At 35.8% G+C, this 18,510-nt stretch overlaps 1 protein-coding gene across 4 annotated transcripts in view; it reads right to left on the bottom strand.

The window, feature by feature from the left end:
* CCDC91 (coiled-coil domain containing 91) overlaps positions 1-18,510 on the bottom strand; it is a 378,567-nt gene that overhangs the window by 95,164 nt on the left and 264,893 nt on the right. For all 4 annotated transcript variants that reach the window (XM_024733359.1, XM_024733361.1, XM_024733360.1 and 1 more), the window contains exons 9-11: positions 12,530-12,622; positions 12,373-12,441; positions 4,422-4,598 (exon numbers count right to left, since the gene is read on the bottom strand). In XM_024733359.1, coding sequence (XP_024589127.1) covers positions 4,422-4,598; positions 12,373-12,441; positions 12,530-12,622 — 339 coding nt within the window. The remainder of the gene's footprint in view (positions 1-4,421; positions 4,599-12,372; positions 12,442-12,529; positions 12,623-18,510) is intronic.

Here is an 18,510-nt window from a genome sequence, read left to right as displayed (position 1 = left end):
ATAGGGGTCCCAGAAGAAGAAGAGAAAAAGAAAGGGACTGAGAAAATATTGGAAGAGATTATAGCTGAAAACTACCCTAATATGGGAAGGGAAATAGTTAATCAAGTCCAGGAAGCACAGAGAGTCCCATACAGGATAAATCCAAGGAGAAACACACCAACACATATATTAATCAAACTATCAAAAATTAAATACAAAGAAAAAATATTAAAAGCAGCAAGGGAATATGAACAAATAACACACAAAGGAATCCCCATAAGGTTAACAGCTGATCTTTCAGGAGAAACTCTGCAAGCCAGAAGGGAGTGGCAAGACATATTTAAAGTGACGAAAGAGAAAAACCTACAACCAAGATTACTCTACCCAGCAAGGTTCTCGTTCAGATTTGATGGAAAAACTAAAAGCTTTACAGACAAGCAAAAGCTAAGAGAATTCAGCACCACCAAACCAGCATTACAACAAATGCTAAAGGAACTTCTATATGCAGGAAACACAAGAGAAAGAAAAGACCTACAATAACAAACCCAAAACAATTAAGAAAATGGGAATAGGAACATACATATCAATAATTACCTTAAATGTAAATGAATTAAATACTCCAACCAAAAGACGTAGACTGGCTGAATGGATACAAAAACAAGACCCGTATAGATGCTGTCTATAAGAGACCCACTTCAGACCTAGGGGCACATACAGACTGAAAGTGAGGGGATGGAAAAAGATATTCCATGCAAATGGAAATCAAAAGAAAACTGGAGTAGCAATTCTCATATCAGACAAAATAGACATTAAAACAAAGACTATTACAAGAGACAAAGAAGGACACTATGTAATGATCAAGGGATCAATCCAAGAAGGTATAACAATTGTACATATTTATGTACCCAACATAGGAGCACCTCAATACATAAGACAAAAACTAACAGCCATAAAAGGGGAGATCAACAGTAACACAATCATAGTAGGGGACTTTAACACCCCATTTCCACCACTGAACAGATCATCCAAAATGAAAATAAATAAGGAAACACAAGCTTTAAATGATACATTAAACAAAACGGATTTAATTGATATTTATAGGACATTCCATCCAAAAAGAACAGAATACACTTTCTTCTCAAGTGTTCATGTAACATTCTCCAGCATAGATCATATCTTGGGTCACAAATCAAGCCTACGTAAATTTAAGAAAACTGAAATCGTATCAATGAAATTGTATCAAGTATCTTTTCTGACCACAAAGCTATGAGACTAGATATCAATTACAAGAAAAAATCTGTAAAAAATACAAATACATGGAGGCTAAACAATATACTACTAAATAACCAGGAGATAACTGAAGAAATCAAAGAGGAAATTAAAAAACACCTAGAAACAAAAAACAATGAAAACAGGATGACCCAAAACCTATGGGATGCAGCAAAAGCAGTTCTAAAGGGAAGTTTAGAGCAATACAATCCTACCTGAAGAAACAAGAAACATCTCAAATAAACAACCTATCCTTACACCTAAAGCAATTAGAGAAAGAAGAACAAAAAAACCCCTAATTTAGCAGAAGGAAAGAAATCATAAAGATCAGATGAGAAATAAATGCAAAAGAAATGAAGGAAACGACAGCAAAGATCAATAAAATTAAAAGCAGGTTTTTTGAGCAGATAAACAAAATTGGTAAACCATTAACCAGACTCATGAAGGAAAAAAGGGAGAATACTCAAATCAATAGAATTAGAAATGAAAAAGGAGAAGTAACAACTGACACTGCAGAAATACAAAGGATCATGAGAGATTACTACAAGCAACTCTATGCCAATGATGCCAATGAAAAGGACAACCTGGAAGAAATGGAAAATTCTTTGAAATGCACAACCTTCCGAGAATGAACCAGGAAAAAATAGAAAATATGAACAGACCAATCACAGGCACTGAAATTGAATCTGTGATTAAAAATCTTCCAACAAACAAAAGCCCAGGACCAGATGGCTTCACAGGTGAATTCTACCAAACATTTAGAGAAGAGCTAACACCTATCCTTCTCCAACTCTTCCAAAATACAGCAGAGGGAGGAACACTCCCAAACTCATTCTATGAGGCCACCATCACCCTCATACCAAAACCAGATAAAGATGTCACAAAGAAAGAAAACTACAGGCAAATATCACTGATGAACACAGATGCAAAAATCCTCAACAAAATACTAGTAAACAGAATCCAACAGCACATTAAAAGGATCATACACCATGATCAAGTGGGGTTTATCCCAGGAATGCAAGGATTCTTCAATATATGCAAATCAATGTGATACACTATATTAACAAATTGAAGGAGACAAACCATATGATCATCAATCGATGCAGAGAAAGCTTTTGACAAAATTCAACACCCATTTATGATAAAAACCCTGCACAAAGCAGGAATAGAGGGAACTTTCCTCAAGAAAATAAAGGCCATATATGACAAACCCACAGCCAACATCATCCTCAATGGTGAAAAACTGATACCATTTCCACTAAGATCAGGAACAAGACTAGGTTGCCCACTCTCACCACTCTTATTCAACATAGTTTGGGAAGTTTTAGCCACAGCAATTGTCCCTAAGCAATCTACAGATTCAATGCAATCCCTATCAAACTACCAATGTCATTTTTCACAGATCTAGAACAAAATAATTCACAACTCATATGGAGACACAAAACACCCCAGATGGCCAAAGCAATCTAGAGAAAGAAAAATGGAGCTGGAGTAATCAGTCTCCCTGACTTCAGACTATAGTACTAAGCTACAGTACTCAACACAGTATGGTACTGGCACAAAAACAGATATATAGATCAATGGAACAGGATAGAAAGCCCAGAGATAAACCCATGCACTATGGTCACCTTATCTTTGATAAAGGAGGCAGGAATATACAGTAGAGAATAGACAGCCTCTTCAATAAGTGGTGGTGGGAAAACTGGACAGCTATATGTAAAAGAATGATATTTGGACCTCCATAACATCATACATTAAAAAAAACCCTCCAAATGGATTAAAGACCTAAATGTAAGGCCAGACACTATCAAACTTTTAGAGGAAAACATAGGCAGAACACTCTATGACATAAATCACAGCAAGATCCTTTTTGACCCACCTGTAAGAGAAATGGAAATAAAAACAAAAATAACCAAATGGGACCTAATGAAACTTAAAAGCTTTGGCACAGTAAAGGAAACCATAAACAAGAGAAAAGACAACGGTCAGAGCAGAAGAAAATATTTGCAAATGAAGCAACTGACAAAGGATTAATCTCCAAAATTTATAAGTAGCTCATGCAGCTCAATATCAAAAAAACAAACAACCCAATCCAAAAATGGGCAGAAGAGCTACATAGACATTTCTCCAAAGAAGATATACAGATTGCCAATAAACACATGGAAGAATGCTCAACATCATTAATCATTAGAGAAATGCAAATCAAAACTACAATGAGATATCATCTCACACCAGTCAGAATGGCCATCATCAAAAAATCTACAAACAATAAATGCTGGAGAGGATGTGTAAAAAAGGGAACCCTCTTGCACTGTTGGTGGGAATGTAAATTGATATAGCCACTATGGAGAACAGTATGGAGGCTTCTTAAAAAACTAAAAATAGAACTACCTTACAACCCAGCAATCCCACTACTGGGCATATACCCTGAGAAAACCATAATTCAAAAAGAGTCATGTACCAAAGTGTTAATTGCAGCTCTATTTACAATCTCCAGGACATGGTCAGCCATATAAAGAAATGAAATTGAATTATTTGTAGTGAGGTGGATGGACCTAGAGTCTGTCATACAGAATGAAGTAAGTCAGGAAGAGAAAAACAAATACTGTATGCTAATACATATATATGGAATCAAAAAAAAATGGGGCCAGACAGCAATAAAGACGCAGACCTACTAGAGAATGGAGTTGAGGACATGGGTAGGGGTAAGGGTAAGCTGGGACAAAGTGAGAGAGTGGCATGGACATATATATACTACCAAATGTGAAATACATAGCTAGTGGGAAGCAGACCCATAGCACAGGGAGATCAGCTCAGTGCTCTGTGACCACCTAGAGGGGTGGGATAGGGAGGGTGGGAAGGAGGGAGACGCAAGAGGGAAGAGATATGGGGGCATATGTATATGTATAGCTGATTCACTTTGTTATAAAGCAGAAAGTAACACAGCATTGTAAAGCAATTATACTCCAATAAAGATGTTAAAAAAAGAGAAATTAAAAGAAAAAAAATGTGAAAAGTAGAGATATTTTAAAAATTATTCAGTTAAAGTATTATACTCAAAAGTAAAATAATTATGCCCAGTAAGATTAAGTATGATAAAGTAATAGTAAAGCTACTTTATTTTGCAAAAATAAGAAAAATGAAAATATTTATAAAGAACTAATTTTACTAACCTGACTAATTTTTCTTTGCTCTTGTATAGCTCTTTGAATTGCCTGAGATACTTTCTCTTGATCTTTTGCATGCTCAGTCTTCCATAACTCCCTTTCTTCTGCATGGGCTTTTTCCAAATTTTTTCTTTCTTCTTCTACAGCTTTTAAAACTGCATCCTTCATCACTTCTTTCTCAAGCTTCAAAACAAATAATGACGAAAACAAAAATATTTGAATGAGTGACCACAATAGTTCCTTGAATAAGACAGACTTGAGTTAACCTAAAAAACTCAAAATTTTGATGCTATAGGGTTTATTTCTGACATTGTTTTTTTTTTACTCATATGTAATAACTGCTGTAAAATAAAATTAATTATTTGTTTTTACACAAATAACCAACTTATTTCCATGGCATTTCTAAACTTCAAAGAAACCAAGTCTTGGCCTAAAGTAGCAGTGTTCAAACTATTTTGTCTTAGGATCTCGTTATACTCTTAAAAATTATAGAGGACTTCTAAGAGCTTTTGTTTACATGGGTTATACATATTAAGATTTACCATATTAGATATTCAAACCAAGAGAAAATACTTATTTATTAATTCATTTATAATTAATAACAGTAAGTGCATTATATATTTATACTGTATTTTATGAAAAATAACTACATTTTCCAAAATTAAAAAGTGAGAAGAATGTTTATAAACCTCTTTACTATCTGACTTAATAGAAGAGAGCCTAGATTCTTATACCTGCCTTCTGTTTTAAATCTGTAATGATATTTTTAGTTGAAGTATATAAGAAAAACCCAGCCTCACAAATATATGTAGAAGAAAAGCGAGAATTATTTAGTAGCCAGTTGAGATTACTGTAGATATTCTTTCTGATTCCATACCAAAACTTAACAAGGGGTAGTTCTTAAAGGCAAGTTGCAATAAGAAAAATAAAATCATGTCAATGAACTTTTTGTACTCTGTTACATTACAATCTTTTCTTGCATTTTGAATGAATCCTTTACATATTTTTTAAACATTTTTTATTTGGCAAACATTGATCCAATGACTTATGCATCTCCTCCAGATGATGACACATTTCACTATATTATAACCAAAAAAGCCACATTTTTGTTAATAACACCATCAATCTCATAAGAAGAGTCTTTATTAAAAAGTAGAAATAAATTTTCTAAAATTCTAATTTTTTTTTAAAGCTCGAATTTTATCATTGGCAACAAGAACTGTCAGTTTTTGTCCTTAAGGTGCTGGGCTCACTCTGCTTATTTTGGACAAAATGTCTGCCAAATACTAAAGTCTGTATAACCCTACTAATTCAGTAAAATGGCGTTCCATGGAAAAAGAGCCTATTTCAGTTGCAACTCAAACAGCTGCACAAGAATTTTCCTCAAGAAACCATCGTACATAGTAAAGTCCATCGACCTCCCACCACTTTTTTCTTGCTTCCCGTTCACAACTAAATTTGACAAAAGTCATTAAAGCTGACAGTCACCATTTTTTGAACTCCTATTGTATTGCACAATTCTCGTCCTAAATTACTCTCTCACTATGTTCACCAATGCCTTCCATGTTGTTTAAACCAAACGATATTTTTTGTTTTAATCCTTACATTCATGACCTCAAAGCAACATTCTATATAGTTATTTCTGATTTTGTGAAGCCCTCTCTTTTCTTGGTTTTCATGAGAGCCTGCTGCTTATATTTCTCCTATGCATTTTGCTGAGTCTTTTCAATTCTTTGTAACTTCGTCCTTCCTCTGGATTTTAAATTTTGGAGTTCTTTCAGGGCTAAGAACTTGGACCACTTGTTACTCTACTTGTTACTCCTTTGAGGTAATTATACATGACAATAATTTACATGGCTACTATTACCATCTCTCTGCTGGAAAACAAAAAAAACCATTATACTAACCCATATTAATATCTTCAGGAGATTCCTATCTACCGAGCTGTAAATGTCATGTAGATTTAGCTGCCTACTTGACTTTATCATCTAGATACATCACAGGCAGCTCAAACTCTATATCTAGGAAATAGTATTACTTTCTATGTTGCTGCTGAATGAATATTCTGGCAGTTCACAAACTGGCCACCTCATCCACACCAAACATGTTGATTCTATCTCCTAACTACTTCTAGAATTTGCCTATTTCATTCCTTTCCAAGCTACTACTACTATTCTATTTCTGTCTTATGCAAACTTCAGATGCACTCTGTTAATTCTTTCCCTGCCTTTGGCCTTTCTTGCTCCAACTTCCCCAAAATTAATGTCAGTTACCATTATGACCCACCTATACTCAGAAATTTCAATGTGTCTCTACTTACCTATGGAATAAAATTCAATCTCACTATTCAGAATGTTAGCCATCCTTCAAGGCTCAGTTCAAAAGAAATTTATTGTCAAAAACTCCTATGGGGGACTTCCCTGGTGGTCCAGTGGCTAGGGCTCTGTGCTCCCAATGCAGGGGGCCCGGGTTTGATTCCTGGTAGAGGAACTAGATCCCACATGCCACAACTAACTAAGACCCAGCGCAACCAAATAAATAAATAAAAAAACAAAATGAAACAATAAAAAACCTCCTATGAATGCCATGGAAATACTCTCTATATACTCATAATAATTTAATGCATTCCTTCTTACCTTATTAGTACATAAACAATGTTTATTTACCTGATTGTGAATTCTTTAAGAAAGACAAAATCATAGTCATTCTTGAACTTCCACCTCAGCACAGTGATCTGTACCTATGAGACTTTCAACGTTTGTTTACTAAATTTAAATCTAAATCCCAAACTCAACACTCAGTGCCATATTTGTGTTAAAAAATTAATAAACAGAAAGCTCAATTAAATAGTGTCAGGGGACCATAAGGCAGAGCTCTCACCTTATAAGTGCTTCGACAATGGCAGAGTCCAACAGGAAGAAGACAGACTCCTCTACTTCCCTGGCAAGAACTCAGCCAATGAAATGCCCCGGACTCTGTTTACCACAGCCCTCCCAACTTTCTTTTCCCCTTGATAAAGCATTCTCCCTTGTTGTATGGGGACTTGCACGTGGCTCACCATGGTTGCAGACCCCAAACTGCAATTCTCTGCTGTTCCTGAATAAACTCATTATTGCTGGATAAATATCTGGCAGTCTATTTATTTTAGGTCAACACTTTGGTGGCCCATATGGGGACCAGAGAAGACCTCCGAAGGCTCTGGGGCTATTGAACAGATGTGGTACCCACAACTGAGCCCACTGTTACTCACTGCTTTCTTGCTGACCTTGGAGTTTGAAGGTACGTCTTTCTCCTAGACCCAAGTTCATGCCCTCTTTGTGTTTGAAGCTCTCCAGGTTTTATTCAGAATCTATTTTAAGGTTTCATCTTTCTGGCTAAGGCCTTGTTCTGCATGCATTTGGAACTTTGGTCTGATTTTGAGATAAGACCGTTTCAACCGAAGCTGGCTGGAAACGCCTTCAGCCCATTCCTTTGGTAATAGGGACTTCTTCACTGAAAAGTGTATTGGTTTTTCAGCCTTCGGCCTCTTCCTTTGGAAGGGACTATTCTCTGGAAATTGCCTGTAAAAGCCTTTGGCCTGGCTCCTTTAGCACCAAGCTGTCTCCTTAGAACTGGCTGGTATTAGTTTGCAAGCTTTTTGAGCTGTAAGTTATTTAAGCTGTTTGAAAATTGTTCTTTTATTCTAGAGAAAAACCTCTGAGAAATGGGATCCCAGTTAACTAAGTATTTTGAGGGTGCTACCCCTACAGGGACTCCAGCCAAACTGGTATTTAAAAACCATAGTTCCTACCCCTTCATGCTCACTTCTGACTAAAAGGACCGACCTGACCAAAGGCAAGTTAAAATATCAGTGGCTGGGCTTCCCTGGTGGCGCAGTGGTTGAGAGTCCGCCTGCCGATGCAGGGGACGTGGGTTCGTGCCCAGTCCGGGAAAATCCCACATGCCGCGGAGCGGCTGGGCCCGTGAGCCATGGCCGCTGAGCCTGCGTGTCCGGAGCCTGTGCTCCGCAACGGGAGAGGCCACAGCAGTGAGAGGCCCGCGTACCGAAAAAAAAAAAAAAAAAATCAGTGGCCATTATGGGAAACTTTTGGAATCCCCAAACTTAATTTCCTTAAAACTGAATTAGATCACAATAGCTCAAAAATTTCCAGAACTAAGTGGTATGCCTATTTCGATTGGTATCTTAAGGCTTCCCAATATTATCAGAAGCTTAAAACTCTCTCTCTGCAAAATAAGATTTCAAGATTAACTGAGGCAAACCAGCAATTAAGGAAAGATGAAATGGCTCCCCAAAGCCTCAGGTTCTTCTTCCTTGGCTTCCTCTGGTACCATCTCGTCTCTCATCCTCGCATCCTCATGGCCAGACTGTGCCTCTGGCGCCATCTTCCTCCCACCCTTCTATGCCGCTGATGTCTCCTCTATACCCCATACTAATTATCCTGTCAAACTTCTCCTTTTCTCTAAAACTCTTCCCACCCCCTTTCCCTCTGAACTTTTCAGAAATTTTCCCTATAAAATTAAGCCTTCTGAGGATCCAGAAGTTCAACTCTGAATTTCCTATATTCTCTGGATTAAAGCTGAACTGCAAGCCATAGTCAAGTATTTTCCCAAAATAAATCAAAGATCCTCAGATTTGCTGAGGAATTTAATATAGTCATTCAAACTTATTAACCTTGTTTCTATGACTCATATCAGCTGGTTCATATACTTGTTGGTTAAGGCCAGGCCCAGCATAGGATGAAAACTGCTAATTGGGAAAATCCTGAAAGGTCTAACTTACATGGTTAGGTTCAGGCAATCGCTAGGTGGCTTCATCGAGCAATTCCTAGGGCTTTACCAAAGCCTGTTGATTGGAACAGAATCCAACCTTGCACACAAACATTGGATGAACCTGTTCATGACTACTACATGACTTCAGACTGCTTCTAAAGAAAATTCTGGTCTTCCCTCAGATGTTGATTCCACCCAGGCAGCTTTTAACTCTGTGTTATTAATGGGCTGGACTGGGACATTTTCCCTTCTAGTAAAAAGGACTAGGATGAAATGGAAAACTATCTCTAGTTCAGACTTAATTAATCTAGCAAACCAGCTCTCTCACACTCCACATGAGTCACCTAAAAGGAAGAACACCATATTTCTTAATCTTCAAATCAAGCAAATGAAGATTCCTGAATGAAATCAAAACTTTCCCAGTTTCTGCTATTATTGCAAAAAGCCAGGACACTGGGAAAGATTATTACAAATTTAAGTGTTTGAGTGCTTTCAGTCCTCTAACCAGCCTTTCCAATGTCCTTTCAATTCTCAATAACGGGGCTTTGAGGAATTATAGGGGCTCTTCCCAGTTCTCCCTCTTAATCGGCGTGGAGAAATATTTCTCCTGATTGAGGATGAACCTCTTTCTGCTCTGACACCAAAGGCACAATCTCGGTGTTCAACCCCACTACTATAAAGCAGCCCATGCCGTGGTTCAAACAGTGGGGATCGCTAATGAACTTCACGTTTTAGTCATGGTCTGTAGATTTTATAGTGGACTGAAAGAAGCCTTCCCTTGCAGACCGGTTACTCCCTCTTCTGGGGCTAAAGTACTTTTGGAAAAGATTGTCCCTACTTGAGGAGCTCCTCTCAAACATCATAGTGATTTAGAAATCCATTTTACTGGCTAGGTGCTTCAACAAGTTTGCGCTGTTTGGCCAGTTTTACAACGTTTTCACTATGCTTACCACCTTCAATCCTCTGGTTTAGTTAAATGCACTAACAGCATTATTAAGATTCACTTAGAAAAATTTGTAGAGGCCCTCCAAATACCTTGGCCAAAAGCATTGCTGTTGGCCCTCGAAATCCCAGATCCACTCCTTTTGGAACTCGTAAACTCTCACCCTTTGAGATAGTCACAGGACACCCAATGCACTTGGCTCCTGCCTCTTTTGACCCACAACTGATAAAAGGAGAGATACTCCAATATTGCAAAGGCCTAGTTGTTTCCATTAAAAATAACCATGCCCTGGTAGAGCAATCTTTTCACAGTGCGCCCTTGGGAGATGATGACCTTAAGCATCACATCTTGCAACCTAGAGATTTTGTTTACTGGAAAAGACACTTCCAAAAGAATGCTCTTCAACCTCACTGGAGAGGCCCCTATCAGGCACTCATAACCAACCCTTGTGCCACCAAACAACAAGGAATAGACTCTTGGATTCAAATGACACACCTAAAGAAAGCACCTAATCCTGACTGGACCTGTACATCATCTGGTGACCTGAAAGTAAAGATTTCCCAGAAATGAAGCAGATGACATCTGATGAGACAGCTTTCCCAAGATACCAGGCCAGGCCTCTTAGAAGTTTGTCACCAAACCTTTGATGATGACATAACACTTCAGATGATCTCCAATGTCTATAATCTTGATAAGATATGGACTTCAGAAAACTGCCTAAGAGGTCTCCCTCCTACCCCTCCTCGTTACTTGAATGTGACTGCAACAGTTTTCCAATCTGCACTTTCGCTCTGACATGAGACACCACACCCAGAAATTGAGGGACAAAAAGAGCTAAAATTAGAAACCTTGATTCTTGATCAGTGGTGCTTTCAGAAAAAGGTCTTGATCAAAGGGGAAAATGTAAAAAATTCATAAACAGAAATCTCAATTAAATAGTGTCAGGAGATCTATTTAAGGGGGAACTCTCATGCCCTGCAACTATAGTAGAGACCAACAGGAAGAAGAAAGACTCCTCTTCTTTCCTGGCAGCGACTCAGCCAATGAAAAGCCATGGACTCTGTATTTCCTGTAGCCCTCACAACTTCCTTTCCTCTCTATAAAAGTGTTCTCCTTGGGGCTTCCCTGGTGGCGCAGTGGTTGAGAGTCCGCCTGCCGATGCAGGGGACATGGGTTCGTGCCCTGGTCCAGGAAGATCCCACATGCCGTGGAGCGGCTAGGCCCGTGAGCCATGGCCGCTGAGCCTGCGTGTCCGGAGCCTGTGCTCCGCAACGGGAGAGGCCACAACAGTGAGAGGCCCACGTACCACAAAAAAAAAAAAAAAAAAAAAGTGTTCTCCTTGTCATGTGGGAACTTGTACATGGCTCGCCATGGCTGCAGACCCCAAATTAAAATTCTCTCCTAATCCTGAATAAACCCATTTTTGCTGGACAAATATCTGACAGTATATTTCAGGTCAACATATGTATATATTAGTATACATATATTTAACATCTATGAATATACTACCCAGATGATCTATTTCAAAGTTGACTTTAAAAACCACATACCTTGATACATATATACATATATACATACACACACACACACACACACTCATTACTTGTATGATATCTATCAAATACCAAGTGGATATTAGTGTTCCTATGTAGATATATTATTTGAAACAAGTGATTAATAATCTAAATGTAAAGCATTTCAATATTATCATTATCTTGTGTAATGTAAATTTAACAAGAATATGAACAGTAGAAGAAGAAAAAAAAATTTTGATTTTTCTGGAATGAAATATTTTTAAAAGATTGACTAGGTGGCGCAGTGGTTGGGAGTCCGCCTGCCGATGCAGGGGACACGGGTTCGTGCCCCGGTCCGGGAAGACCCCACATGCCGTGGAGCGGCTGGGCCCGTGAGCCATGGCCGCTGAGCCTGCGCATCCGGAGCCTGTGCTCCGCAACGGGAGAGGCCACAACAGTGAGAGGCCTGCATACCGCAAAAAAAAAAAAAAAAAAGTGTAGATTGACTAACCATTAATAAACTCAGTTTGTTAATTCCACTTATTTACAAAGAAACTGATTGTTACTGATGGGTCTCTACCAGGCAAATAATTAGACATAAAGATGACAAAAACAATTCTTATATGAGACCAACAACATTCATTTTAGGCTTTGAGGTGGGGGTAAACATAACAAAAGTAGAACTATAATTGAAATTAAGCTACAGAATAAACTTTTCAGAGAGAAATACCTTTGCAGCAGATACTAATGCTTCTTTGTTTCTTTGCCTTTCTTCCTCCAAACATTTTTCCAATATTTCCTGTAAATGATAAGACAGCTAGACATTAAAGTATTATTTGAGGTAACAGAACATTCTTTCCACAGTCCAAGCAAACTTAAAGTACTACCTTCTGTTCTTGAGATTGCTGAGTCAAAGCTTCCTTTATTTTTTCTTTTAACAGTTCCTTCTCTGTGGCAAGCATTTCAAGGAGCCTCTGATGCTACAAGGAAAGATAACTGCATTATGATTATGGCTCTGAGACTGATAATCTATCAACACGGAGAACAGCTGGTAGAATTCATTTGAAGTGGTTACTAGAGGAAAGAAGAAAGTTTGCTAAAATGAAGGCTTAGGAGCCAAAAAACCTGAATTCACCTTTCTTCCATCAGTCAAGATATACTTTTTTTGCCCCCAAACTCAATAAAATACATGACATGAGATCTAATTTAAAAACATTCCAAATATGAAGTGAATCAGAAAGTGATAAAATGTCCTTTCCTAAAATTAAATTTGGAAAATTTACTCATTAAAATTATTATTAGCTTGCAGTAAGAGAGCAATCAGATTATAACTGATGTTTGCCTGATGAATAATTATCTTAACAGATTGTGTTTCTAGTAAAGCACTGTTACAGAAATTGATAGATGACTGTTCTCATCTCAAGATTTTACCATAGATTCAAAAAAATAAATCTATGAAAACGGTCAAAGGAATATTATGTGATAGCTAATGTTAAAGAATATAAAGTTCATGTATTTATTTTTATTCCAATGTGCTAATGAAAAAGCACACAGAGCCATCAGCTAATTATCATAGACTAGACAATTGGAGTTTGAACGAAGTTTTCTTAAGAAAGTTCAACATTTGTAGCCTCAATATCTTCAACACAGATAAGCCAGATACTTGTTCTGAACAGTGCTCTTAGGGAAAACAAAACATATATACATATACATATACATATATACATATACATATATATTCCTACTCACATAGATTTCTCATTCAGTTACTAAAGGCAAGTAAGATATTTTCTCAGATTTAGAATGCCACTTACATAGAAGCCTCCTTTAAATATAAACCAACTCTGACACCCAATATTTTAAAACAGATCTATGTCATTCCAAGTTGTTCTGATTTAAAACATTTTTTAGGCAGGCAGTCTACATTGAGTAAGTGACCAAATAGAAAGTTAAGATAATCTATTATTCCTGTTTTTAATTTTAATGTTATTTTTTATCTTTATGTTTCAAGAAAACAAGAAAAATTACAAAAATGTGGTTTTTCTTTAAAAACAAATCCAAACTGTGATATAAATCATGACATGGTGATGGGAAATTATTGGTACCATATGAATTTGTGAAAAGCATTTGACTAATAAATCAGTAGGCTTAGCATATGATATGTAATAATAACTGAGACTTTAATGTTCTATTCTTTGAAAGTCTAGATGAGCACAGAATTTCATAGTCAGAAACAATACCTAATCCTATTTATAAAACACGCATGATAAAATGTGTTTTACCAGGCAAATAATTAGACTTCAAAATGATAAATATAATACAATTCTCATATGAGACTGAAAATATTCAATTTAAGCTTTGCGATGGGAGTGAACATAACAAAAACAGAACAAGTAAAAATTATTGGAATTAAACTGCAAATAAACTTCTCAGAGTCATCAATAATTCTGAAAATGATTTCTCCTTAAAATGAATTGTTATATTAATAAGTCAGACTAATCAATAAATAATTAACTATAAGTAGGCCATGCTTTTCCAGGGGTCCAACAAGAACTAGTCAAAGAGGATAACATTAGCTAAAAATGACAATGCAATGACAATGACAATGCAATAAAAATTCATTCCTGAGCTTCATTTCTTAATTCTGACAGTATACTATAATAGAAGACTATTTTTGAGCTTGTTTGAGCCAAAATAAACCTCACATTATCATTTGAAAGAAGCATCCTACATAAAATATACCCTAAGTAAAAGCATAGATCTACTTGAGAAAATACAAGGTGACTGACTTTACTTTAGATAGATAGACAGCTAAAAAGAGCTAACTTTTTTGACCACTTTAAAGTTTCAGACACTGTTACAAGTGCTTTACATGTGGTTGTACCATATTAAACACAACAGATTTCTAAATCAGATGACATTCTTCCTCATTTTCAGATGAGTGATCTGAGACCCAGAGAGGCTAAGTAATTTACCAGCTCTCAAATGAAGAGCTTCAGCAATAATTATATCTGCACACTCATGTTCAGCAGTAGTAATCACTTAATATTACCTAGTTACTAAAGCTACATAATATAAGTAGTATGTCTGGTAAGACCTCACTTCCATTTGGCTTTAAAAGAATTTGAATAATCTATGCTTTTGATTTTGTTCTTTTCAGAATAATATTAAAATAAGATAATTTCTTGAATAAATATCAGTTGATATTAGGAAAGATGACTCAGAAAGATGCTGAATGGTGTGGCAAAAGTTTATGTCTTAAACAGTTAATTTGTAAAGTGAATGATCCACAAGTGGCTAATTGAGAACGATATAGGGGCTTCCCTGGTGGCGCAGTGGTTGAGAGTCCGCCTGCTGATGCAGGGGACACGGGTTCGTGCCCCGGTCTGGGAGGATCTCACATGCCGCCGAGTGGCTAGGCCCGTGAGCCATGGCCGCTGAGCCTGCGCTCCGCAACGGGAGAGGCCACAACAGTGAGAGGCCCGCGTACCGCAAAAAACAAAAAAAAGAACCATATAAAGTTCAATAAAATATACTGTTTTTGTAAGAATCACATACATTCATCGTGAAAAATGTAAAGAAGTGAAAATCATCCAGGGTTCCATTACCCAAAGAAAATCACTGATAGCACTTAGACAAACAACCTTCTGGAGAGCTCTCTGTGTATTTAAATACATAGATATACATAAACATTTTAAATAATATGTGTATAATACTGTTCAGTAATCTTTTGCACTCAAGAAAGGTACTGACATATTTCTATATAAATACAACTATGCTATTTTTTGTTTTATTAAATTAAATTTACATTTTATCATTGTGCTATCTACGCACATTCATGTTGTTTCCAATATTTCAATTTAAAAAAAATCTTGATTTTTATGCATGCATCTTTGTGAACCTGTGAATTACAGTCTTACAAAAAATTCCTAGAAGCAGTATGAGCAGGTTGAAAATTGCGCTTGTTTTCTATTTTGATGCATACCTTCAAACTGTACTCCAGAGAGAAAATACCAAATTACAAACCATAATAGGACAAGGGACGAGGGAGATGACCCTAGAGAACAGAATCATGGACTATAACAGCAGCTAACTAAGGAAACTGTTCCACTGGAACAATATCCTATAAATGTTGATTTTCTATTGGTCTTTTCTTTCTTAAAATTGTTTAAATTATAAATTAAATCATAAATCTTCATGGTAGAAATTCAACTATACATTTTAATATCTTATTTTTAAATTAAATTGTCTTAAAGGAAAGTTTACCCTCATATACTAATTTGTAAATTATTACATATCATTTCCCTACCAACTTGTCCATCTCTCTATGTAAATTTATAAATTTGCTAATGCATTTTTTCCCAACCATCATACAAGAAATATTTGCTTGGTGTGTACCAACACCTGACAGTGTACTAGTTTCCAGGGATGCTGCTCTCATGGACATTAATGTCTAATAGACAATCCATGAAACATAAATACATTTTCTTATATTTGACTTGTAGAACTATTTTATAAAACAAATTTTCTTCAATAAATACCATAACAACTAATTTTTTCCCAAAACACACGTAACTTTTTAAAAGTAGGAAGTACCAAATATGATTTGGAAATAAATAAATAAGTAGAAATAAACTTTTAAAAATATACAAATTTTAAATAAAAAGTTCTAATAGAAAAAAAATACAGTTATCCCTCAGTATCCATGGGGCATTGGAGGTCCAACTAATTATAAGTGCTTTTACAGGAACAGATGGCAATAAAAGAGAAGGTGGCCATAATAATTAAGACCTCAATTATTACAGTACAATATTCTTGCCTTTCATTTACTAATATTAACTATTTGTGGATAAAATATGTCTACAGTGAGAAACAGATAGTTTATGACATATAAACACCTCAGGACAGTGCCTGTTAAATAGTAAAATTTAAATGTTAAGTGCTATTATTACACTACTACTTGTACTTCCTTTATATATTTTGGTAAAAAACATATATAACAAAAATTTCCATTTTCACCAATTTGAAATGGACAAGTGGCATTAATTATATTCACAATGCCATACAACCATCATCACTATTTCAAAATTTTTTCATAATCCTCATCAGAAATTCTGCGCCCATTAAGCAATAACCCATTCTTCCTCATCCCAGCCCCTGGCAACCTCTAATCTACTTTTCATCTCTATGAATTTGCCTATTCTAGATACTTCATATACATGGAATCAAACAGTAATTGTCCCTTGTATCTGGCTTATTTCACTCAGTATAATGTTTTCGAGGTTCATCAGTGTTGTAGTACATATCTGAACATCATTCCTTTTTATGGCTGAGTAATATTCTACTGTACATACATACCACTTTTATTTATCTATTCACCTGTTGAGGGACACTGGAGTTGTTTCCACTTTTCAGCAATTATGAATAATGCTGCTAAACATTCACGTACAAATATCAATAAATAATATTCGCAATACAGCAACGTACAAAGGTTCCAATCTTTCCATATTCTTTACAATATTTTACTTTCTGCTTTTTAAATTATTATTACTATAGTCATCTTGGCAATCTCATGTGGTTTTTATTTGCATTTCACTATTGACTAAGCATGTTGAACATCTTTACAAATGTTTCTACTTCTGATACTATAACTACTCCTTTTCAACTATTACTAGTATTGTCTGTACAAGAAGGAAAATGATTGGAGCTCTTTTTGCAGTTTTTATAGGGGACAGTAATAGAAGGTGTGCTAGATTTGAGGTTTGTTCATTGACATATTATTCCAGAAGTAGCAATGTGTTTCCTCTCTGGGCCAGGTATTATTTTAGTTATTTAATCACAATAAGCTAGAAATTATAAAGTATCAACCTTTGGCCAAAAAGGTTTCAGACTCCCTTTACTATATCTAAAATAAAGTATAAAGTATATCTGGAGATTGCCTGTATTACTTCTGCCGTCTGCCTCAACAGATAATTGCTTAATTGTCTCAATTAACATTCAGCACCCTGGAAATGACACACATGGATTTTGATGATATAAGAGATAGTCAGTACATTCTTTTGTACCTTACTAGCTGACCATTCCAAGGTGAGGATGTTCTGAACACCTTTTTTTACATACCTCAGAGCCGAAATTGAACCAATGAAAACATTTATCATACGACTCTTTTCAAATATTTATAATTTCGAAACAGAGATACTTTCTACAGAATTTGCAAGACATAGCCTTACAACATTTTGAGAGGCACTATGAAAATTAACTGAAATCTAAACCAGTAAATCTCATTCAAGAACAGTGAAGAGTTTATTATATTTTGTTTATCTAAAATATTCTATTGATCGCTTCTTAAAATTATATTGAAATTTTAGTAATTTTTAAAGCAAATTGAAGAAATAAATGCAAACCACAGAGTCCCATTAATCTTACAGAGTAGCTGCTTAATATAAGGTATCAAGGACAGTCCTTTGAAATTTAGCTTAAAACAAAAGGCACTCAGAAATGGGTTATGCTTTTCCCCTCTTTTGGAAGAACTTTTTCCAAGAGAAAAATGTTTGATATATACTCAAATATAAATATAGAGGTTCTGTGGTTTTTACTTGATTCCTGTTAAAAAAAAAAAAGAAATATAAAAAAATCTCTTCTTTCCTGTAATGTTAGTCATAGGAGATACTGTAAACAGATTTAATCACAATCATACGTAGTTTTTTGTATATCAAATTTTACACTAAGCAATCAGAGAAGCTCATGTTCAGGTATACTGTTGTCCATTTATCACAGGTCCACAAACTTCACATTACTTTATATGTATGTGGTGTGTGTGTAGTATATATTCTATAAAGCAAACTCAACAAGTATCTTCTTTCACTTT

The sequence above is a fragment of the Neophocaena asiaeorientalis genome, unplaced genomic scaffold (genome assembly GCF_003031525.2).
Source record: "Neophocaena asiaeorientalis asiaeorientalis breed wild unplaced genomic scaffold, Neophocaena_asiaeorientalis_V1.1 scaffold150, whole genome shotgun sequence".
NCBI lineage: Eukaryota > Metazoa > Chordata > Mammalia > Artiodactyla > Phocoenidae > Neophocaena > Neophocaena asiaeorientalis.
This window is presented reverse-complemented; position numbering and strand designations above follow the sequence as displayed.